This window comes from Cervus elaphus, chromosome 22 (genome assembly GCF_910594005.1).
Source record: "Cervus elaphus chromosome 22, mCerEla1.1, whole genome shotgun sequence".
NCBI classification, from domain to species: domain Eukaryota; kingdom Metazoa; phylum Chordata; class Mammalia; order Artiodactyla; family Cervidae; genus Cervus; species Cervus elaphus.
This window is the reverse complement of record NC_057836.1, coordinates 38,961,202-38,985,429: the sequence shown is the minus strand read 5'-3', so window position 1 is coordinate 38,985,429 and position 24,228 is coordinate 38,961,202. Positions and strand designations below refer to the sequence as shown.

At 39.7% G+C, this 24,228-nt stretch overlaps 1 protein-coding gene across 2 annotated transcripts in view; it reads left to right on the top strand.

The window, feature by feature from the left end:
* Positions 1 to 24,228, top strand: part of TMTC1 (transmembrane O-mannosyltransferase targeting cadherins 1) — a 298,740-nt gene that overhangs the window by 230,764 nt on the left and 43,748 nt on the right. For both annotated transcript variants that reach the window (XM_043882514.1, XM_043882513.1), the window contains one exon: positions 20,542 to 20,650. In XM_043882514.1, coding sequence (XP_043738449.1) covers positions 20,542 to 20,650 — 109 coding nt within the window. The remainder of the gene's footprint in view (positions 1 to 20,541; positions 20,651 to 24,228) is intronic.

Sequence of the window (24,228 nt, the reverse complement as noted above, 5' to 3'; positions counted from 1 at the left end):
AGAACGCAAGTGGTCTCCTTAAATGTGGGCAGTTTAGGCTCCATCATCCCTAAATGAAAAGCAGTATCAGTTTTCCTACTTTATAAGTGAGAAAACTGAGACTTGGAGAAGATAATTCAGGTGCCAAGGCCCCTTAGTGAAGAAATAGAATTTGTGGGAATTAAATGTCAAACTTCCTGACCAAGTACCCTTGCTCTTAATCACTACACTCTACTGCCTCCTAGTGGCTCATCTCAAAACTGGGATATAGCCCAGACCAGCCCTGCCCAACAGAAATATGAGAGCCAGAATCTATAATTTAAAATTTTCAGGTAGCCGTATTTTAAAACATAAAAAAGGTGAACTTAATAATATATTTTAAACCTCAATATATATAAAATATTATCATTTTAGTGTGTGTGTGTTAGTCACTCAGTCGTGTTTGAATCTTGCAACCCATGAACTTAGCCTGCCAGGCTCCTCTGCCCATGGAATTCTCCAGGCAAGAATACTGGAATGAATAGCCATCCTGTTCTCCAGAGGATCTTTCTGACCCAGGGGTTGAACCCCAGTATCCATGTAATTATTAAAATTGATTAAGTTAAACATGTAAAAATATAAATAGGATAATGTATATTCTTTTTAAAATTAATCTTTGAAATCCAGAGTATTTTTTATACATACAGCGAACCTGAGACTAGTCATATTCAAGTGTTCAATAGCCACTTGTGGTTAGTGGTTGCTATATTGAACTGGACAGAATTTTATTAATAACCTTGACTTTGAGAACTGAGTCTTTGTCCAAGCCAGGAGGTCTAACTAAGATGTGATTCTGTGACAGCATCCCAGAAATCTTAGAGCACTGAGGACCAGTTTCATCTGAATTCTTGGAGTTATATGACAGACAGTTTTAGACCTGTTCACAGCAGTGCATGTCACTGACTCTTATCTAAATATATTTGACCTCTTTCATGACCACTTCCCGGGACTTGGAAGCTTATCTGTTATGATTCTGTGCAGCACTTTTATGGTGTGACTGATTGATAAGGAGCAGTTTTCCATGCCAGAATGCTTAATTTACATTAATTATTGTTGGCTTTGCTTGGAACCTAAAAGGTAAAAGAAACTAGGCAAGATTAGCTTAAAGTTTTTATGGATGTAAAGAGCAGAAGTCCCTGATGGCACAAGAGAACATAATAGAATTCTTTAATTCAGGGCATGGGGAAGCACTTCTTTGACTGCTTGGGTAAAATAGTATCTGGTGTTTGTTAGTAGAACAGAATATTTTCATGTTAAAGAATCACATTGTCCCTTTGCCAAAACTGCCTTTCATTCACATAATAGGATATGGATGTTATAGAGGTGTTACAATAAATTTTATAAAAGTCAGAAGAAAATGTCAAAAGTCAAAAGTCAGGAGAAAATGAAATTCAGTATCCAAAACTGAGCTATTTAGAAGATGAATTTGATAACAGTATACATTTTATTTTTGATTTTCTTTAGTCTGATCATTAGAATTGAATTTCTAAAGAATAAAAGGATGTGGAAAGAATGGTAACCATTAGCTTCGATATAAATGTAAATATTTGGGATACATTTCCTTTATAGCTTTGGCACTAGGTGCACTAGCTTTTATTTCATAGTAAGGATATTTACACACTCAAGATAGTCATTCTCCCCTTTCCTGCTTCTTATCTGAAAACCTAGAGAATCCAAAACACCAGCCCACTGGATAAACAAAAACACTTTGAGGTCCTTCTCACCATATTAGGATGTCAACTTTGGGTGGGCTCCTTCTTCATCCTCCTCTTGGAGTGAATCCTCCTCCCCACTAGCAGCCTCATGGTGACCTATTAACATCCAGATTACTTCCAACCTTCTCTGAAATCTTAACCACATTGTGATTTTCCCCCCTCATCTTTATGCAGCTCACACCTGTCTCTCTCTAGGTGTCCTTCTCCAGCTCCTTTGAAGCACAGTCCATCAGCTCATTGACACCATCTTCATCCTTATCAAGGCCATGTCACTGTCTTGTGCATTTTCTCATCATCCTTAGGGATTTGAGCACCAGGTCAATGGCTTTGCCTTGCTATCCAAACTGTGCTGCCTTCTTTAGTGAATTCGGTTTTATCCATCACACAGTTCCTCTGCGGCATTCCCTCCAGGTCCTGACACTTCTGCTCTATCTCCCCCATTCATTGGTGTGACCATCCCATGGGCTTTCTAATTACAAACATCTTTGCATTCTCTAGTGTCTGAATTCTGAAATGTTCCTCTTTGACCTCATTACCTCTTCCCCATCCTTCTCTTCCCCTCTCTGTCACTCCTTCTGACCTTTGGAAGGTGTCATGGGATAACAATTTACACCTCTAAGCTCTTCTCTTTGCTCATGTGTGTCTTTTAAGACCTTGAGATTGACATGCCTTCCTTCCAGGACAAGTGTCATTCCCCACTTTGTCTCTCATTCCTGGATGTCCCTGCTCTTTACCATTTTTAGAATCTCTATTCTCTCTGAATTTTATGTTTATAATTTATACACCCATTTCAAAGAAGGCCAAATGGAAGGATAGGAGCTCACTCTTTCTTACAATGACACCAAAATCACAACTAACTGCTGAACAATTAACAAAAAAAAAAAAGCCCTGTAACCTAGCAAGAAAGATACCCTACTTCCAATGACAAAGAAGCCATAACGAGTTGGTAGGAGAGGCACAATCACTGTTAAGTCAAATCCCATACCCACCAGGTGGGCAACCCACAAACTGGAAAACAATTATACCACAGAAGTTCTCCCACAGGAGTGAAAATTCTGAGCCACAATCAGGCTTCCCAGCCTGGGCATCCAACAACTGGAGTAAGAACCCCTAGAGAATCTGGCTTTTAAGACCAGCAGGGTTTGATTGCTGCAATTCCAAGGGACTTGAGGAAACAGAGACTCCACTCTTGGAGGGTACACACAAAGTCTCATGTACACCAGTACCCAGTGGAAAATAGCAGTGACCCCGTAAGAGACTGGACCGGATCTGTGTCACAGTATTGAAAGGTTTCCGGTGAAGATGCGGAGTGGCTGCGGGAACAAAGACTGGCAGCAGCAGTCCTGGAGAGTTTTCATTCATTGCTGTGAGCCCACCCAGAGGCTGCCATTAGCCCTACCCAACAGCCTATAGCTCCAGTGCTGAAATGCCTCAGGCCAGACAACCAATAGGACAGGAACACAGCCCCATCAATCAGCAGACAAGCAGCTTGAAATCTTCCTGAGCACAGCCCTTCTACCAGAGGGACAAGACCCAGGTCCACCTACCACTGGGCAGGAACCAGTCCCTTCCATCAGGAAGCCTGCACAAGTCTCTTAGATAGCTTCAAGAGGATAGACAGTGGAAGCAAAAAGAACTATAATCCTGAAGCCAGCAGGATGGAAACCAATCATAAAAAGTTAGACAAAATGAGATGGCAGAGGAACATGCCCCAGATGAAGGAAAAAGATGAAAACCCAGAAAAACAACTAAGTGAAGTAGAGATAGACAACCTACCAGAAATAAGATAAGTAATAATAATTCAGAATAATGATAGTGAAGATGATCCAGAATCTTAGAAAAAGAATGGAAGCATGGATCAAGAGGATACAAGAAATGTTTAACAAAGACCTAGAAAAACTAAAGAACAAACAGAGGTGAATAATAAAATAACTGAAATGAAAAATAGACTAAAAGGAATCAATACTAGAATAACTGATACAGAAGAATGCATAAGTGACATAGAGACAAAATAGTGGAAATCACTGCCATGGAACAGAATAGAGAAAAAAAAAAAGTGAAAAGAAATGAAGACAGTCTAAGAGACCTCTGAGACAACATTAAACATACCAACACTTGCATTATAGGGGCCCCAGAAGGAGAAGAGACAGAGAAAAGGGACCTGAGGAAATATCTGAAAAGACAATAGCTAAAAAGTTCCCTGATATGGGAAAGGAAATAGACACCCAAGTCTAGGAAGTGCAGAGAGTACCAGACAGGATAAACCCAAGGAGGAATATACCAAGACACATAGCAATCAAGCTGACAAAAGTTAAAGACAAAGAAAAAAATATTAAAAGCAACAAGGGAAAAATGACAAATGCCATACAAGGGTACTTCCATAAGGTTATCAACTAATTTCTCTGCATAAATTCTGCAGGCCAGAAGGGAGTGATACAATATATTTAAAGAGATGATAGAGAAGAACCTGCAACTAAGGATACTCTACCCAGTAAGGCTCTCATTCAGATTTGAGGGAGAAATCAAAAGCATTATAGACAAGCAAAAACCAAGAGAATTCAGCACCACTAGACGAGTTTTGCAACAAATGATAAAGGAACTTCTCTAAGTAGAAAAGAAAAGGCCACAACTAGAAACAAGAAAATTATGAACGGGAAAGCTCACCAGTAAAGGCAACCATACAATAAAGGTAGGAAATCATCCACACACAAACATAATAACAAAACCAGTGATTGTGAGAAAAAGAGAGTACAAATGCAGGATGTTGGAACTGCATTTGAAATTAAAAGAACAGCAACTTAAAACAGTCTTCTTATATTTGTTGTTCAGTCGTTAAGTCATGTTTGACTCTTGGTGACCCCAAGAACTGCATGCTAAGCTTCCCTGTCTTTCACTGTCTCCTGGAATTTGCTGAAACTCATGTCCATTGAGTCAGTGATGCCATCCAACCATCTCATCCTGTCATGCCCCCTTCTCTTCCTGCCTTCACTCTTTTCCAGCATCAGGGTCTTTTCTAATGAGTCAGCTCTTTGCATCAGGTGGCCAGAGTATTGGAGCTTCAGCTTAAGCTGATTTTGTTTATGATTGACTGATTTGATCTCCTTGTTGTCCAAGGGACTCTCAGGAGTCTTTTCCAGAACCACAATTAAAAAACATCAATTCTTCAGTGCTCAACCTTCTTTATGGTCCAACTCTCACATCCATACATGACTACTGGAAAAACCATAGCTTTGACTGTATGTACCTTTGTCAGCAAATTGAGGTCTCTGCTTTTTAATATGCTGTCTAGATTTGTCATAGCTTTCCTTCCAAGGATCAAACGTCTTTTAATTTCATGGCTGCAGTCACTGTTCACAGTGATTCTGGAGCCCAGGAAAATAAAATCTGCCACTGTTTCTACTTTTTCCCCAGCTATTTGTCATTAAGTGACGGGACTAGATCCCATGATCTTAGTTATTTGAATGATGAGTTTTAAGCCTTTTTCACTCTCCTCTTTCACCCTTCCTCATCAAGAAGCTCTTTAGTTCCTCTTTGCTTTCTCTGTTGGAGTGGTATCATCAGCATATCTGAGGCTGTTGATATTTCTCCCAGCAATCTTGATTCCAGCTTGTGATTCATCCTGCCCAGCATTTCACACGTGATACTCTGCATATAAGTTAAATAGGCAGTGAGAATACACAGCCTTGTCATACTCCTTTCCCACTTTCAAACCAGATAATTGCCCCATGTCCAAGTCTACCTGTTGCTTCTTGACATACATACATTTTTCTATCTCAAAACCTCACATTAACCACAAACTGAAAAATCTACAGTTGATACCTGCACAAAAAAGAAAAAAGGAATCCAAAGACAGCAGTAAAGTTGGTCATCAAATCAAGAGTAGAGAACAAAGGAGAGAGAAAAAATAAAAAAAGACCTACAAAAACAAATCCAAAACAATTTAAAAAAAACATAAGAACATACATATCAATAATTACCTTAAGCATAAGCAGGTTAAATGCTCCAACCAAAAGACATAGATTGGCTGAATGGATATGAAAATAAGACCCATCTATATGCTGTCTATAGGAAGCCCACTTTCAGATCTAGGGACACATGCATACTGAAAGTGAGGGGATGGAAAAAGGTATTCCATATAAATGGAAATCCAAAGAAAGAAAGCTAGAGTAGTAATCATTGTATCAGATAGAATAGACTTTAAAATATAAAGACTGTTACAAGAGACAAAGAAGGGGCAGAAAGGGATCAATCCAAGAAGAAGCTATAACAATTGTAATTATATATGCATCCAACATAGGAGCACCTCAATATATGAGGCAAATACAGACATAAAGGAAGAAATCAACCATAACAATAATAGTGGAGGATTTTAACACCCACTTTCATTAATGAACAGATCATCTAGACAGAAAATCAGTAAGGAAACACAGTCCTTAAATGATACATTAGAGCAGGTGGACTTAATAGATATTTATAGAGCATTCCATTCAAAAGCAGCTGAATGTACATTCTTCTCTGTGTACATGGAACATTCTCCTGGATTGACTGCATGCTGGCCAACAAAGCTAGCGTTGGTAAATTTAAAGAAGTTTAAATCATATGAAACATCTTTTCTGACCACAGCACTATGTGTTTAGAAATTAGCCATAAGAATTTATAATCCCATCTCTCATGTATCTGCTGTATTTCATTAATGTATGTAACTTCAGGTTAGACTCACACCTTGAACATGATTTACTTGCTCAACTGTACCCCCAACTCAGGGTACCCCCCTTTGCATGCATTTTGCTTTTCCTCAGACCAGTACTTCTCAATTTTTTTCTCATTATCACTCACCTCCCCACCCCAGGAGCCATTTAAGCATTTTTTTCTAATCACCCCCCCAAATTAAATATTCAGTTATAAGATTTGTTATGTATTGTAGAGTTTGAGAGATCACAAACCATTGTAATATCTAATTTTATTTTTATAGTAATCTAATACTATTTTTCACTGCACCACTCCCACTCCAAGGTGTATGTATGTATAGTTATCATCTCTGTATGTATGTCCTAGACCTTCATCCAATCTATCAAGTGTTGGAGGTAAAAACATACATCTGAATTGAATGTGATCCTTACAAAACTCTAAAGACACCATCATGGAAAAAAACACAAGCAGAGGTTATAGCTGTTAGAAATTCCTCCCTTATGGTCTAGTAATATCTCCCAAATATTTTCTGTCTTCCTAATATATGTATCTTTTGTTCCCCTCCTCAGTGCCTATACACACACCCGAAAGATGACATAATGTTTTACTTACTAAGAATACTTAAGTCATTGAAGGTTAATTTTTGTAGCTTCCCTTGCCCCTGTCTCATTTCCTACATGTTCATAGATGTCCTCTTTAAGTTTTGCTCTTCCAGGGGAAGAATTGTGTTGTCTCCCTAATAAGCCTAGTGGTCACACCTGTGTTTGTGTGGCTTTTTAATTGAGGCATAATTAGCATGCAAAAATCCACAATATTTTTTATTTTGTACAATTAGTTTTGACATTTTTTATATACTCTTGTATTTACCTCCAAAATAACATGTATAACATTTAACCCAGAAAGACCCCTCACGCCTCTTTCCAGTAAGGTACTCCCTCCTCTGAGGCAATCATTGTTCAAATCAAAATTTTTCACCACAAACTAGTTTTAGCCTGTTACAGAACTTCATTTAAAGGTGAACATTTAATACTTTTGGGCATCTGGATAATTTCACTTAGCATGATTTTTTTGAGCCTTATCCATGTTGTCACATGTTACATTTTTAAAAATTGATGAATAGTAGTATCTCATTGTATAAATTCCTGAATTTGTTTATCCATTTTCCTGTGGGTAGATACTTGGTTTATTTATAGGCTTGAGTCATCATGAATATTCATGCTGTGACTAGTTATGTCCCAGTCTTTGTATGTTTATTTTTCTTGGGTAAATATCTAGAAATAGAATTGTGGGTAGACAAATATTTAATTTTTTTAAAAATTATTTAATGTTTTAAGAACCTGCCAGATAACAGTTCTCCAAAGTAACTGTACCACTTTTCACTCCATTGGTGAAAAGATCCATTTCCATTGTTGAGAGATCCACTTGTTTAGCACCCTTACTAACATCTGGTGTTATCAGTCTTTTGTTTTAGCCATTAGTCATTAGTGTAAAGTCCACATGTGTTATTGGTTCTTTTTCTCTCCCTTTCCCTGCCCATTGGCATGAGCATTCTCTTCAGTCTTCAGATTCTTCCCATTCCACAGAATTTCACATGCCCCACTTCTTCTGGGGAATGTCTCCCTTCAGCTACTCCAGCAAGTGGTTCTCTTCACTCCTTCCGTTTTCTGATCAAATTGGCAGGACGAATAGTTAGCACTTACTGCTTCTTTTTCCCCCTTACCTGTTCATTCAGCTTCTGCAGCTGCTGTCTTAATACCAGCTGTGAATTCTAAAGACTCTCTCAACTCTCACTCCCCTTGATTTCTCTGAAGTAAAGAATATGATCCCGTTGACCTCCTGGTACTTTGAAGCTCTCTATTTTGTTGCTCATAACACATTATCTTTCTTTTCTATTTCCTGCATCTGCTCTTCTTCTACCCTCCCACTACCTTTAGGAGAACTGAGAAATTCATTGATTGTCCATCGCATACACACATATAGTGTGAATATACAAAACTTCTCACAATCCTACCCCTTTCTTCTTTATTTTCTGCCACTCTCCCACTCTCCCACTGTATAAACTCCCACACTCTCCCACTCTCCACTGTATAAACCCAGATTCCCAGCTAAACTGACTCCTTGTCACCATTCAAGAAATAGAAACGTGCAGACTACATTTGAGAGAATATTACAAAGATTTTTAAGTGACAATTCTTCTAGTTCACCCAAAATATTATTTCTTTGCATTTTATCATCTTATATTCCATGTCTGTACAAAAGTGAATTATCAGAGAAATGACGAGAATGTTTACCCACTTTCTTAAGATTTGGGTGTTATTTATATATATACATATACACAGATTGCTAATTGTTGAAATATTTTCATAAGTAACTTTCCCCCGACAAAAACTCTTCTCAGTCATGCTGTGATTACTCATGATGAGAGCATGAGTGAGTTGTTTTAAATCTGTAGCATGGTTTGCAAGGAAGAAGGAAGGGGTCCTTTTCTCAGTCCTTTCTTTTGCTGCGATAAACACTCCTGAGGACAGAAAAAAGCTGTGCATGGGAGGCACTGTTGGGGAAAGCAAGCTTTCAAGAACCCCAGTTTTGTTTACATTCTCTTGAAAGTGTTGGATGGTCATCATTTTTGCCTTGCGTAAATATTTCTAACAGAAGATAATTAAACAGGCCAGACTGCTTTTTCCAGCATAGGAGTTTTCAGTGGTCTTACCTTCCCTGAAAATCATGTTCCCACTCCTTTAATTCTCACAGTCTTTCCTGGCCTCACTTTCAATCTAGTGCTCTTTAACTTCTGTACTGGGGAATGGCTTGAAACAACTCTTGACTCATAGCTTAAAGCAGGTACAATTCAATAAAAAGAATGCTAGAAATGCAGGTGTTCACTGGAAATAAAAATCAAGCAACTGTTTATCTCAAATTCAGTTGGAGATCAACTTTGCCTTGACATAGAGGTTAAATTCAGAATTTAATGTGGTAGAGAGCCTCAAAAAATTTCAAATCTAAAAATGCTCTGTGTAGGCCAGGAAGAGAAATGCTAAGGATAGGACTATGCATGCTGTCTGTGTCCCCTCTGGCCCATGCTTGCCTGTGACCTGCAGTTCTGTCTTGGGAAGTACCTTGAGGAGGAGAAGGAGGCCTTTGAGACTTCCCCCCTTTTTGCTGACTTCTTACTAACTCTGCCAACCTCCCTGCGTCGTGCGGGGCCCACTCTGGTGCTTTCCTGCTGTGCCACCTCTCTGCTGGGCAGCATCGTAGGGCTGTATGCCCTCAACCTTCCTGCCACCTCTTTTCTTCCAGGTAAAAAGAAGGGTAACTGACACCTGAGTGACAAATCGCAGAGCACCTCCTCGCATCTCATGCGCCTGCCCACTGAAGGTTTCCAGAGGGCAGGCAGGCGCCTTCACTCCCTCATTGCCACCTGGGAGATGGCGAGGGACGTCCCATGCCACGAGCTGCGAAGCGAGACCTCCAGAGCCAGATGCTTGCTTGCATCACGTGGCTGCACTCTGCGCTCTCCCTGCGCTCTCCTCAGGACTAGGAGCTGTAGAGCTTAGTGAGTGTGGGTCTCTGCTTGACCACATAGGAGTGTGTGACCCTGGGAAAACAATCTGATCTTGCAGTGGCTCCAGTTACTCATTTACAAAGTAAAAATAGGGCTTCCCTGGTGGTTCAGATGGTTAAGAACCTGCCTGCAATGAAGGAGACCTGGGTTTGATCCCTGGGTCAGAAGGATCCCCTAGAGAATGGAATGGCTACCCACTCCAGTGTTCTTGTCTGGAGCATTACATGACTGTAGCCTGGCGGGCTACAGCCCATGGGGTCGCAAAGAGTCAGACGCAACTGAGAGACTAACACACACACAAAGTAAAAATACTGCTAGTAACCAGGTCCTTCATGAGTACTAAACAAGAGAATGCATGTAGATACTTAATATAGGACCTAACCCCCAATAAAGATAAAATAAGCCTCAGTTACTATTATTACTAGCACAGGGATGTAATTTTTCACTTCAATTTGAAGCTCATATTCTTGGCTAAAATTAATAATAAATCAGAAGTGGGTGGTGTACATTTTCTGTTCCTGCTGTTGAACAGCTTTAGTCAATATTCAACCTCCTTGAGACTCAGTTTCCTTCTTTTCAAAATAAGAAATGGGACCAGATGATTCGGTAAGGCTCTTTTGCTGCAAGAATCAGTGGTTTTCACTGTGACTCCAAGTTTCTCATCTCTTTACTGAAATGGAAATGGAAGATCAGAAAGGAATTTGAAAGTCCCTATTCCCTTTAGAGGCAATCCTGCCTTGGAGCAGCATCGCGCCTTTGCTGAGAGATCAGTGAGCCTTCAGGTAGAAATTCCAGATGCTAATTCAGCTGGAGAGGAAGGGAGGAGCACATGGAGCTAGCAGTTACCGCATCCTCCCACGTGCTCCATGCTCTGGTAAGCGCACTGTGTGTGCCTGTTTATTCCATTCTTTAGAGGAACCTGGAGAGGTAGAGATAACTGTGCATCTTTCACAGATTCGGCCACTGAGGCTCATGGAGGTGTAACATCTAACCCAAGTCCTATAGCTGGTGAGAGCAGAGCCGGGATTTAGACAGCAATCTGCCTGAGCCTAAACCAGGGACATGCATTCAACTGCATCATCTAGATGATCCTTTGTCTATGGGGTAAATGAATCCTGCCTAAACCAGGCTAGTCTCAGCTGCCCTATTTTCCAGGAACCAACCTGGGGACATTATTTCTCTGCCTTCCTTCAAATTGCTAAAGAGCTTAGCATCAGTATTTTGTTTGCTTCGAAGACGTGCTACTTGAGACTTGCCCCACCCCTCAGCCCACTTCTGTGCACTCATGGTGAAGAACTGGCTCCACGCATGCAGGCGCAAGGCCATCGGGAATAAGCGTCGTGCTGCCAGGGCTCAGGGCAGGGACCTCACCAAGCAGATAAAGAGCCAAAGGAGCATAAGAGGAGGGAACTTGGGAAGAACCTTTTCTCAGGACCCACTCCTGCCAGCCCTGTGTGAGGTCTTCGTGTGAGCTGTGTTTCCATGTCTGTAGCTCGGTGACTAGACCATGTCAGAACTGTCCATCATTCCCTCCCTTGACTTTCAGCTGGGGAGAGAAGTGTTAAAGACCACCCACACCACACAGGGCAGCCGCCCCGCCCCGCCCCATCACTCCCTACACTATGGCTCCAGATACCTGACTCTGGTTCTGCAAACCTACTGCAAGCAGGATGGGGATGTACAGGGGATCTACTCTCATAATTCTATATAGTGAATATGGCTTTGAATTGAAAAAAAATTCATTCTTCACCACGAATATATATGAATCTGTCCTCCAGACAGTTCTTCTACATGGCTTCCATAAAGAATGAAGCAGAAAAACTAGGGCAAGCGCCCGTAAACTAGGTTTCCATTGCATCACCTAGTAAACTAGAACATAAAAGAGGCTACACAGGGTAGGATCCAATTTTCTTCTTTTCCTTCTGCTAGGAAAGACAGTAGAGACAGAAAAACATGCACTCTGTAAAATTAGTCAGACATTCACAATTTGACTTTCACAGTTCAGTTTTTCAGAGGAGCTGGTAAAGATCTGTCAACATCCTCTGCCCCTCCCTTAAAGTCAACATCTTTTCCCTTTGTGAGAGACACCATTTCTGGATCCAACAGCAAAACACCCCAGCAAAGGAATGGTAGTTAAGAGACTGCCCAGCACTCCAGGTTCACACTGTGGTTAATAGGAAATTTTACTGCATGCAAGGGTATTGCCAAATCCATTTATTTCTGTTATTGCATTTCCTAAATTCTCCCCAAATGTCAATATTTTTTTCAAAGCAAGCATCTGCTTTCAGTTTAAATGAATGTGTCATGAGATTTTGCACAGGAATTGAAAAAGTTTTCTAAATTGACAAACTTAACAGGTCCTTAATTACCAGAGGAAAACGTGCTGAAGCCTTATTTGCTTTTGCTAAATATCTGTCACTGAGGCAGAGCCAGGAAAGTGAGATGAGGCAAATGTTGTTACTTAACACGTGAGAAAAACAGTCCCACTGCTATATAACCAAAGGGAAATTTCCCTGTGAAACTACAAATGTTTAATGGCAAAATTTGCACATTATGAACAAGATCTAATTTCTAGTTAATGTTTCTCTTATGAAATCAGTGAGGAAGATGTTATTGGTCCCAGGATCCCCTTCTCAGGGATTTTAGCCTTTTGGAGGTTCCTAAGGGAGACCTAAGAGAAAGGAGTTTTGCTTGCAAAATATTAGGAGACTTTTACTTCTGTCGATGCCTGTGTGGACTATACAGGAATTGAGACTTGGACACACAAAAGAACTTGGCCACAGAGCTTCTATGAGCAAAACAACTGCTCTTCCAATTGCAGCGTCACCCTCCAGGCACCCCATCTACAGTCTCCCTGTATCACCTGGCATCTGGAATATTGCTCATCTAGGCAAATCAGCTGGCCACTGTGGCTCTTTTGCTCCAATTGTTCCAGAAAATCTTCTCTTTCCTCTTTTTAGCTTTCTTCATCCTTATATATGTAGCCTTATATCAAGGATCAACTGATCAGGCAGATCCCACATAGTAAGCAGGACAGAGTTTTTAAATCATAGACTGAAGACCACCCTCAACAGAATCACCTGGGGGCTTATTAAGATTCCTGAACCCTACCCCTGACCTACTGAATCTTAGGAGGCCTGGGATCCTTCCTTATACCAAACCCATATTGATTTTTTTAAGGATTTTATTGAATTTGTTATAATACTGCTTTTTTGTTATATATATATATATATATATATATATATTTTTTTTTTTTTTTTTGGGTGGGGGTGCTGTGAGGCATGTGGGATCTTACCTCCTTGACCAGCATTGGAACCCACACCCCCTGCATTAGAAGGCAAAATCTTAACCACTAGACCACCAGGAAAATCCTTTCCTGTACTGATTCTTAAGCACTAAAATTTAAGAACAGTTGATCTAAGGGAAAAGTGAAGACAGAATATTTTAGGTCCTGGAGGATTATCAGTCTTCAGCTGGTGACTGTTTGACGGATGAGGACATTCAGGATGCAGAGAGGAAATAATATTGCCTAACCCAGGAGCAGATTTACTTCTCCCTGGTTCTTCCACTTTTTTGGAGATCTCTAATAGTTCTATCAGTGCCTGCAGAAGCCTTCACAGAAGCTCTGACAGGCCTCACAGTGTGATATGAATTTCCACATCAATTGTTGTTCAGTCACTAAGTCGTGTACAACTCTTTGTGACCCCATATACTGCAGCTACCAGGCGTTTCTGTCCTCCACTATCTCCCAGAGTTTGTTCAAACTTATGTCCATTGAGTTGTTGATGCCATCCAACCATCTCATTCTCTGTTGCCCTCTTCTCCTCCTGCCCTCAGGATAAAGAAGTGTGTCCATGCCTAATTAGATGGGGGATGTACTGAGGTTTCATTTTGTCAATTTATCCACCTGTTATGAAAAGCTAGACTGCATATTAAAAAAGCAGAGACATTACTTTGCCGACAAAGGTCCATCTATTCAAAGCTATGGTTTTTCCAGTAATCATGTATGGATGTAAGAGTTGCACCATAAAGAAAGTTGAGCACTGAAGAATTGATGCTTTTGAACTGTGGTATTGGACAAGACTTTTGAGAGTTCCTTGGACTGCAAGGAGATCAAACCAGTTGATCCTAAAGAAAGTCAGTCCTGAATATTCATTGGAAGGACTGATGCTGAAACTGAAGCTCCAATACTTTGGCCACCTAATGCGAAGAGCCAACTCATTAGAAAAGACCCTGATGCTGGGAAAGATTGAAGGCAGGAAGAGAAGTGGATGACAGAGGATAAGATGGTTGGATGACATCACCGACTCAATGGACGTGAGTTTGAGCAAACTTTGGAAGTTAGTGATGGACAGGGAAGCCTGGCATGCTGCAGTCCATGGGGTTGTAGAGAGTCAGACATGACTGAGCTACTGAATTGAACTGATGAGTTACTTAATTAAAGCTTTTTCTCTGAAATTCAGAAAAACAGCCTGTGGACTTGCTTGGTTGTTGAGAGGAAATACACATCCTTGGTGAATCACGTGCTTGGTGAAAATGTTACTTTCATATTTTCCACCTTTTGAATTGACTTGTCAATTCCGTCTAAAGGGCTAACAGAGTATTCCTATATAGATGGGGGCTTACATTGATAATGGGCTTTGGATTTCCCTAAATTGCCCATTATAGAGCCAAAAGAATGCATTAGGGAGTTTTAATACTGTTGAATGCTGGCCCAGAGGTGATCTGTACTGTCAGAATACATAGGTAAATCCCATTATTAAGCATTTTGTAATGTCTGTTTGAAATTTTCTGCCTCTCTTGTTATTCCTTTTTACATGGAAATAACTGCTTAAACCTTTCTTTTCTAAGAAGCTTTCCTGGCATGACTGAAAAGAGGCTCAAAATTGCTGCCTATTCTTTCTTGCCTAAATATTCACCTTTAGCCATCACCGCTGCAAAATGAAGACCCACTCCTTTGTGTGGCTCCAACTTCAGCTGAGTGGGTTCTGAACTATCAGTCTTCCATTTAGGCCTTCTCAGCTTGGCATTTGCCTGAGAATGAGGTTTCCGGGGGGTTTGACTGTTTCAGTGACTGGGGTGTTTTATATTCAGTGCAGTGCTATTCATTTGTGTACTTAGTGACAATTATTACACTAAAAATCCTTTGTGATATCAGACCAGACACAGGAAAAATGACTCTACCACCTAACTTAAATTTCTTATGAGTAGTTTGAAATGTGACAGTAAAACTGTTTGGTGGCATTTCAGGGAAGGGAGAGGGGAGGCTCTGAAGAGCTCTGGGACCATAGTCCTTTATGTCTCAGCCCAGAAAGAATTCACCATGAGGCAAAGCAATAGATAAGTGATTTATTAGAATAGGATGTTTGTGAGGCTTACAAGCAGGCTGGTGAGAGAGTGCCACACCTGAGAACTTAGTGGACTACAGTTTTTTAATCAAAGAAAAAGTGGGGAGGTGGAGAAGACCTTCTTTGACTTTCTTGAGTAGACATCATGCTTCCGTCATCACCTCCTCTCCCAGTTTGAGCGGGGACGTTTTCTTGTCCCTGTGTGGCCAAACAAGGTCCACAAATTATTGTTCTTTTATGTGTGCAGAGAGCGTGTCCTAGAGATCGTTAACTTACTGAGTTCCCTGGGCAGGACGTAGGTCTCATGCCACCATTGTTTTGCTGTTTTGGGGCATGTCTCATGCTTCAGTTGCGTGGTTTTATTGCTGAGCAAGCCTGCTTGGTTTTGTTGTTAAGCGAACCTGCTTTCTTGAGCAATCATTCATTTACAGGGGTCTCCCATATTTTTTCTGCTTACAATCCCCTAGTAGGATTAACTATTTAATCACCTACTTTGACCCTTTACTCTCTCCCTATCAGAAGTATATTACTTTGGAAGGAATTTCAAAAGCACTACATTCTTCTTAGTTTCAGAAATTAATTTTTAAAGAGAGGAGATAAGTTTAATGGATGATTTTAGAAACATTAACAAGCCGATAAAAGTCAAAACATTTGGTAGCTACTGTGTGCCAGAGACACAGGGTAATCAGACAACTGCCTAAGGAAGCAGTAATAGTGGAGGTAGAGTCAGAACCCAGTCATTCTGGTTTTTGAGTCTGTGCTTTTAGCTACTATGCAGAGAAGCTGCTTAGCAGTGCCTGGTAAATAAGAAGTGCTCAATAAATGGAAGCTATACTGTAATTTTCTTATGAATCTAAGGCTTGGGATGCTTCTCTATTCCTAGGATCACTTCTATAATATTGAAAGAGCTGTAGAAACAGAGATATAAAATAAATAATTATATCACTTGCCTATGTTATTTTTTTAAAAAGCTTAATCGAGGAGACTTATAAATATCTAGGAATGAAGAAAATAGTAAAACCATGGATTTAAAAATAACTTAGTAATTATTGGATTTGTGTTTGTACAGATTACCTTACTAGTCTCTGGGATGAAAGAAGTAACTAAAATTAATAAGACATGGGTCCTGCCTATGAAGGAGCTTACAGCCTAATAATGGTCACAGACAGAGAGTGACAGAATGGATGCAGAAATGCCAATCATGGCCCAGTGATGGAACAAGCTAAATTTGAAGTTCCAAAGTTGAATCCTAGTGTTATAGTAGCTGTGTGCTAAGAGCAAATCCTGTGAGCACTCCAAATCTCAGGGTTGTTTTTTTTTAATTTTTGTTGGACTGATGATAACTAGTGTTGTTTTCTAAATCTTTAAAATGGGAATAATTATGCATAATTCAAAATGCTTAATGGGAATTAAATAATGCAAAGTAATAATTTACTTTGTCTTTAGCAGTGAATAAATATTCAGCAAAGAGCTACTGTGACACATGAAGCTTTGAAAACTTGCCTGTATGGAGCACTCACTGATAGACTTCCCCCCTCCTGCTGGAGCCAGTGGGGGTACCCTTTAGGTGCAGGGCCAGGGCCTTGCAGAAGCAAAGTAGGCTCGAGCCTAGTTGCTCTTCAGAGTGTTGAGCTGAAGAACAAGGGGCAGTTGCCCCTTTGGAGGCCAGAGCAAGGCTTTTATTTCCCTAATATCTTTTTTTCTTTATGGAGACTCAAAATAAAGTAAAAATTTAAGAAAGGTAGCATATATATGGTCTGTGCTTGTGTTACATGGTTAGGAGCTCTGATGAGAGGCTCATCAGAGCTATTAAGAACACCACAATCTCAGAACACTAAGGTCTTTACATGAGTACACCAAGTGATTTTAACATACAGTGAGGGCAGAGGTGAGCTGGAGTAGTGATCTCTTAGGTTCTGTAGGATAGATGTCAAAGTCACTCAGTCTGCCAGGACTCATGCCCACTAGTCCACACCACTGGGTATGTTTGTTTATAGAGGGTTTTAAACTAAGTAAGTGTCTGTGAGCAGTAGGGAATTAATGAAGATTTTTATGTAAGGCAATGTGTTGAGAGCAATGCTCTAGGGGAAAAAAATGTATCCTTTGGTTGTCTCTATATAGTAGAAGGAGGACAAAGAGCGAACTAGAAGTGGGGTATGAACTAAAGTGTTAGCAAGTGAAACTGAGTAAGATGCACTCCAAGCTATAATAATATTCCAATAGAATTATAGGAATATCATCCTTGTTTTTTTAATATAGGATAATTAACAAAGAAACATGGGCCATAATGCAGATATGAAAAGGATGCTATTGAATTCAGAAACCGGTTGAAATGAAATTTAATTCTCACATAGTAATTACATACTATATGACAAGGAAGGTTCTATCTAGGTGAAGGTTCTATTTGCTGTGAGTTAATGTGTCAAAAGCACACCAGTTTCATAACTCCTACCAACGGGTGAACAAAAAAGAAACTACAGGAGAAATATATCTTTCCTACTAGTCCTCTCCCTTTAAGAAACATAAACAACAGCAACAGAACTACCACTTACCAATTTCTTGGGCTTTCTTTAAAAACATTTATAATTATCTGTCAACTTGGCGTGTGCCTGACCCCTACTGGGGACTAACAACTTTCAGAGGCTCGCAGGGAAAAGCAGAGGCCTCCAGGAATGCAGAGTCAAGGCGAAAAGAGTCTCCTCTGCCCCAGTCTTTGCATCTTGTAATACTTACACACCACATGAAATTACAGGATGAGGTGTTTTCTTGCAAATTTTATCAGTCAGTCCCTGAAGAGATTAATAGAGGTACAGTTTTTCATAAAGAATTCAAAGTTCCCTATGAATAACTTTGATGCTAACTTTTCCAATATGTCACATGAATGTGAATGGACAATCTCAAGTATTTAGATTCATGGACTGCACATGGTAATTAATCTCACGGAGTTTATATACAAAAGGTTAAGCTGTCATTCTTATTGATGTGAGTCATAACAAATGCAAGTCATTAAATCTTTGCTATCAAATTGTTGTGGCTTTTTCTTTGCCGATTTTAAAGAATATCCGAGCTAAATGATGTCCTGAGGGGCTTGATTTTCAGCCTTCATTTTCTAAATCCGTATCTTCCTTTGGATTTTGGGAAAATTTCCAAATTAATGTTAATAAAGATTTACAAAATCCTTGGAGGAAGAGTTCTTCTAACCATGAAATCAATAGTTAAATTACCAGGATTAAAAATATGTTTTCATTTAAAAACATGTGCCCATAGAAGAATTACTTCAAAGTGTATTTTAGAAGAGACCCAAGTGTATGTAAACATAGTGAACTTCCATAGAGTCTTATAGACACTCTTTGAATGTTTAATGACTAAATGAATGGATCAACAAGAAAGCAGCTTAGTGCTTTAAGAGCTTTAAGAACTGTAATGCAGATTTGTTAAACTATGCATCTTTAAAGCCCCATCCCAAGGACGAGCCACTTAAGGAGGCAGATGTTACACCTTGATATCAAGAGGAGCCCAGTAGGAGTTAGCTAGATCCCAAAAAGGGAGAGGATAGCATGGACAGCCACATCCCCTGGGAAATAGCTACAATTTATGGTGATAAATGTTTGCTAAATCAAATGGTAGTAAACACAGTGTCTGTGCTGGAAACGTGACTTTTTTCCCAAGGTCTGTGATGGAAGACTGTCTTCTAGGTAAAACAGCCTTGCAGCATGCTACTTTTAGCAGTTGGAACTCAAACATATGGAGTCAGCACTGGGTTTCCCCTATAGATCTTCATCCCATGGAGCCTGAAGCCCTGCATAGAGGTTCTGTGGCAGGAGTTACTCTCAGGTGCCTTTGATAATTCAGGGAGCAGTGCTGCTGAAATCTCAGTGTGTGTACAAATTACCTGAGAATCTTTTTTGAATGAAGGGTCTGAATTTTTTACCTCCAGATGGGGCCTGAGACTCTGCATTGCTAACCAGATGCTAGGTGATGTTGAAGATACTGATCCATGGATCACACTCTGAGCATCAAGGTCATAAGAGGTGGATTTTAAGCAATTAGAATAAGCAGATATGATATCAGGCAGAACTTGACTCAGAGTCCTAGTTATGTGAACATGATGAGTCACTTAACTTTTCTGAATCCAAATTTTCAGATTAGAAAAATGAGTATGATAAGATAAAAATACTTGCTGCATGAGATTGTTGTGAGAATTAATGTTATGTAAAACCTGACCAGAGCATTTGGTATATATTCTTTGCTGAATAAATGATTGTTGATCCTATATAGTAAAAACATAAGCATACAATTCAGTGTTGGTAACTGATAAAGTTGAGGGACCCTTAGGCCATGTGCCCTTCATAGTTCTAGGGGCTCTACTCTTTATTCCACCTCTGTTGTCAAGTACAGTGTCTAGAGGTTAGCAAGTGGTCAGTGTTTGTGACATTGTATTGACGGCAAAGTTGATCACTGCCAGTGTACATTTTCAGCTTCTAAAACACTGATGTCATACTAATGACCCAGTGTTTCCCCATGGCACTAACAGGAAAGAGAACGTTCACCCAAAATAATAACTTTCAGGCCTTGAGTCTTCTTTGAATGAAAAATGTAATCACTGGGAGAAAACTAAAATAAAGAAGACCATCAGACCAATTTTCAATAAAAATATGAGGATAAAATAGCTGGTCATTCTTTGCCAGCCAGTATCTCATAATTTCACAAATTATGTACAAGAGCTATCTCTCTTAGATAGAAAAGCAAAGATGGACACGGGCAGTTTGGCTGGCTTGCTTCTGTTAGGAGCCCAGCCTGCAGTGGTGTAGCTAGTATGAGAGGGGCTCGAACCATCCTCCACGTTATAAAGTGATCCCGTGCCGCCCAGGTCATGTGCCCAAAATTGCTCCTCTGAAAGTTAAACTCTCTATTTAATCAATTTATAAAATTTTAAATAGAATTCTCAAAAAGTGCATAGCAGGAAATGGAAGGTAGACAAATCAGTGAATAATCTGCAGCATCATTTACATCTTAACATCTCTTTCCACTGAGAATTCAGAGACAGAAACTTGTTAGCACATGGAGGAAGTCTAGTTTAATTTACTTACAGTAAAATCCAGAGTGAATCCGTTAATCTTTGTTAAAAGAAATGAGATTTTCAAGTCTAATCAGAGGATTTAAAGTTTTATTAAAAGATGTCTTTTTTTTCCCCTCTTATAATCTATAGGTCTCAGGAGAAAAAGGAAGAGGCTATCACCTTACTGAAGGATTCCATTAAATATGGTCCAGAGTTTGCAGATGCATATTCAAGCTTAGCTTCATTATTGGCTGAGCAGGTAATTGTTTCCATTTAGTTTCATGTAATATTTTCTTAAGTGTTTCTGTTGAAGGTATAAATTAATGTTATAATACACAGATTTTTATATCATTTGATTTGTAAGTTCATAATGGACAACTAATCTGTATATCAGTTTTCTTCTTGATAGAAATCATAAATCTAGGTTTCTCACTCCAGTATTCTTTGTGCACGTATGGGGTCTCTAGACTAAGATGGTCCATTATAAACCACTACTCAATTCTTCCATCACTTTGGGACAAAATCCATCATGAACAGTACGTGATATTTGCTTGTTTAATTACTACTCATTTATATTTTTCTGGGGAATTGCTAATGGACTAAGATCTCTGAACTTAATATGGAAACAATTACCAATAATCTTATAGATCCTATGTCTTAATACCTATCAGAAGATTACAGAGTCACATAGGACAGGCTCCTAAGAGAGAACATTTTTCATGGCATAAAACAGAGAAGTATTTTGACTTCCCCATTTTTCACTGTATCTAAAATTCCCAGGTGGCTCAGCGGTGAAAGAATCCACCTGCCAATGCAAGAGACGTGGGTTCAATCCCTGGGTCAGGAAGATCCCCTGGAGAAGGGAATGGCAACCCACTCTAGTATTCTTGCCTGGGAAATCCATGGACAGAGGAGCCTGGCGGGCTGCAGTCCATGGGGTTGCAAAGAGTCAGACACGACTGACTATGCATGCAAGCTCCTGGCTGCAAACCATTTCATTCCACATTTCGGTGTCCTGGATGCATGCGCCCTGCTGTGGGAAAACAAATATAAGTTGTCTTCTCTAAATTGATGATAGAGTTTTGTTGACACACATAAGTGCCCTCAATAGAAGGTAGATTCTGCTATTACATAATTTCCAGATTGTCTTTAAAATTAAACTCAGACTCAACACCTTTGAAAGATGCCCTCCATCACTGACTTAAATGTAATGAATGATTTGATGTTGTCAGGTACAGGGGGGTGCAATTTGCATTGGAAAAACCTTGGAGATTTCACCAGGAAACAAAATTAGGACATTCAGTGGCTATTTAAGTGTCAGAAATGATAGATCTAGTTGTCTTGCTCTGCTAGTCTCCATATAGTATAGGTGGGCTTTAGACAAAGGCCCGTGTCTCCAGTGGATGATTTTAATGCATGTTTTAGCACAAAGTTTAAGCTAAAATGATGATGCTCATGTTTTATGGTAGACATGGCTGTCCTCAGCTGCCTTGGTTAGTGCTGAAGCAGACACAGTTGGAGTTTTCTGGAGAAAAGATTCCATCATTATTCCCTTTTCTCACTTCATCCTGGCTCCTTCATTTTCATAGGAAGACCCTCCCCTACCTCTGCCTGGCTGGGTGGCTTGCAGCTACTCAGACAAGCCACACACAGAGTTATGGCCTTTGTACTAACTGTGCCTTTTGCCTGAAGCACTGTTCTCCCAGATATCTTTGAGTTTCTTTCCTCATCTCATGCTGCATTTTTTTCTGTATGGGAGGACTGTCTATGATTACTCTTTTTTTTTTTTTTTTTAATTTTTTTTTCTTATTAGTTGGAGGCTAATTACTTCACAACATTGCAGTGGGTTTTGTCATACATTGATATGAATCAGCCATAGATTTACACTTATTCCCCATCCCGATCCCCTCTCCCACCTCCCTCTCCACCCGATTCCTCTGGGTCTTCCCAGTGCACCAGGCCCGAGCACTTGTCTCATGCATCCCACCTGGGCTGGTGATCTGTTTCACCATAGATAGTATACATGCTGTTCTTTTGAAATATCCCACCCTCACATTCTCCCACAGAGTTCAAAAGTCTGTTCTGTATTTCTGTGTCTCTTTTTCTGTTTTGCATATAGGGTTATCGTTACCATCTTTCTAAATTCCATATATATGTGTTAGTATGCTGTAATGTTCTTTATCTTTCTGGCTTACTTCACTCTGTATAATGGGCTCCAGTTTCATCCATCGCATTAGGACTGATTCAAATGAATTCTTTTTAACAGCTGAGTAATATTCCATGGTGTATATGTACCACAGCTTCCTTATCCATTCATCTGCTGATGGGCATCTGGGTTGCTTCCATGTCCTGGCTATTATAAACAGTGCTGTGATGAACATTGGGGTGCACGTGTCTCTTTCAGATCTGGTTTCCTCAGTGTGTATGCCCAGAAGTGGGATTCCTGGGTCATATGGCAGTTCTATTTCCAGTTTTTTAAGAAAACTCCACACTGTTTTCCATAGTGGCTGTACTAGTTTGCATTCCCACCAACAGTGTAAGAGGGTTCCCTTTTCTCCACACCCTCTCCAGCATTTATTGCTTGTAGACTTTTGGATAGCAGCCATCCTGACTGGCGTGTAATGGTACCTCATTGTGGTTTTGATTTGCATTTCTCTAATAATGAGTGATGTAGAGCATCTTTTCATGTGTTTGTTAGCCATCTGTACGTCTTCTTTGGAGAAATGTCTGTTTAGTTCTTTGGCCCATTTTTTGATTGGGTCATTTATTTTTCTGGAATTGAGCTGCAGGAGTTGCTTGTATATTTTTGAGATTAATCCTTTGTCTGTTTCTTCATTTGCTATTATTTTCTGCCAATCTGAGGGCTGTCTTTTCACCTTACTTATAGTTTCCTTTGTAGTGCAAAGGCTTTTAAGTTTCATTAGGTCCCATTTGTTTATTTTTGCTTTTATTTCCAATATTCTGGGAGGTGGGTCATAGAGGATCTTGCTGTGATTTATGTCGGAGAGTGTTTTGCCTATGTCCTCCTCTGGGAGTTTTATAGTTTCTGGTCTTACATTTAGATCTTTAATCCATTTTGAGTTTATTTTTGTGTATGGTGTTAGAAAGTGTTCTAGTTTCATTCTTTTACAAGTGGTTGACCAGTTTTCCCAGCACCACTTGTTAAAGAGGTTGTCTTTTTTCCATTGTATATCCTTGCCTCCTTTGTCAAAGATAAGGTGTCCATAGGTTCGTGGATTTATCTCTGGGCTTTCTATTCTGTTCCATTGATCTATATTTCTGTCTTTGTGCCAGTACCATACTGTCTTGATGACTGTGGCTTTGTAGTAGAGTCTGAAGTCAGGCAGGTTGATTCCTCCAGTTCCATTCTTCTTTCTCAAGATTACTTTGGCTATTCGAGGTTTTTTTGTATTTCCATACAAATTGTGAAATTCTTTGGTCTAGTTCTGTGAAAAATACCGTTGGTAGCTTGATAGGGATTGCATTGAATCTATAGATTGCTTTGGGTAGAATAGCCATTTTGACAATATTGATTCTTCCAATCCATGAACACGGTATGTTTCTCCATCTGTTTGTGTCCTCTTTGATTTCTTTCATCAGTGTTTTATAGTTTTCTATGTATAGGTCTTTTGTTTCTTTAGGTAGATATACTCCTAAGTATTTTATTCTTTTTGTTGCAGTGGTGAATGGTATTGTTTCCTTAATTTCTCTTTCTGTTTTTTCATTGTTAGTATATAGGAATGCAAGGGATTTCTGTGTGTTAATGTTATATCCTGCAACTTTACTATATTCATTGATTAGCTCTAGTAATTTTCTGGTAGAGTCTTTAGGGTTTTC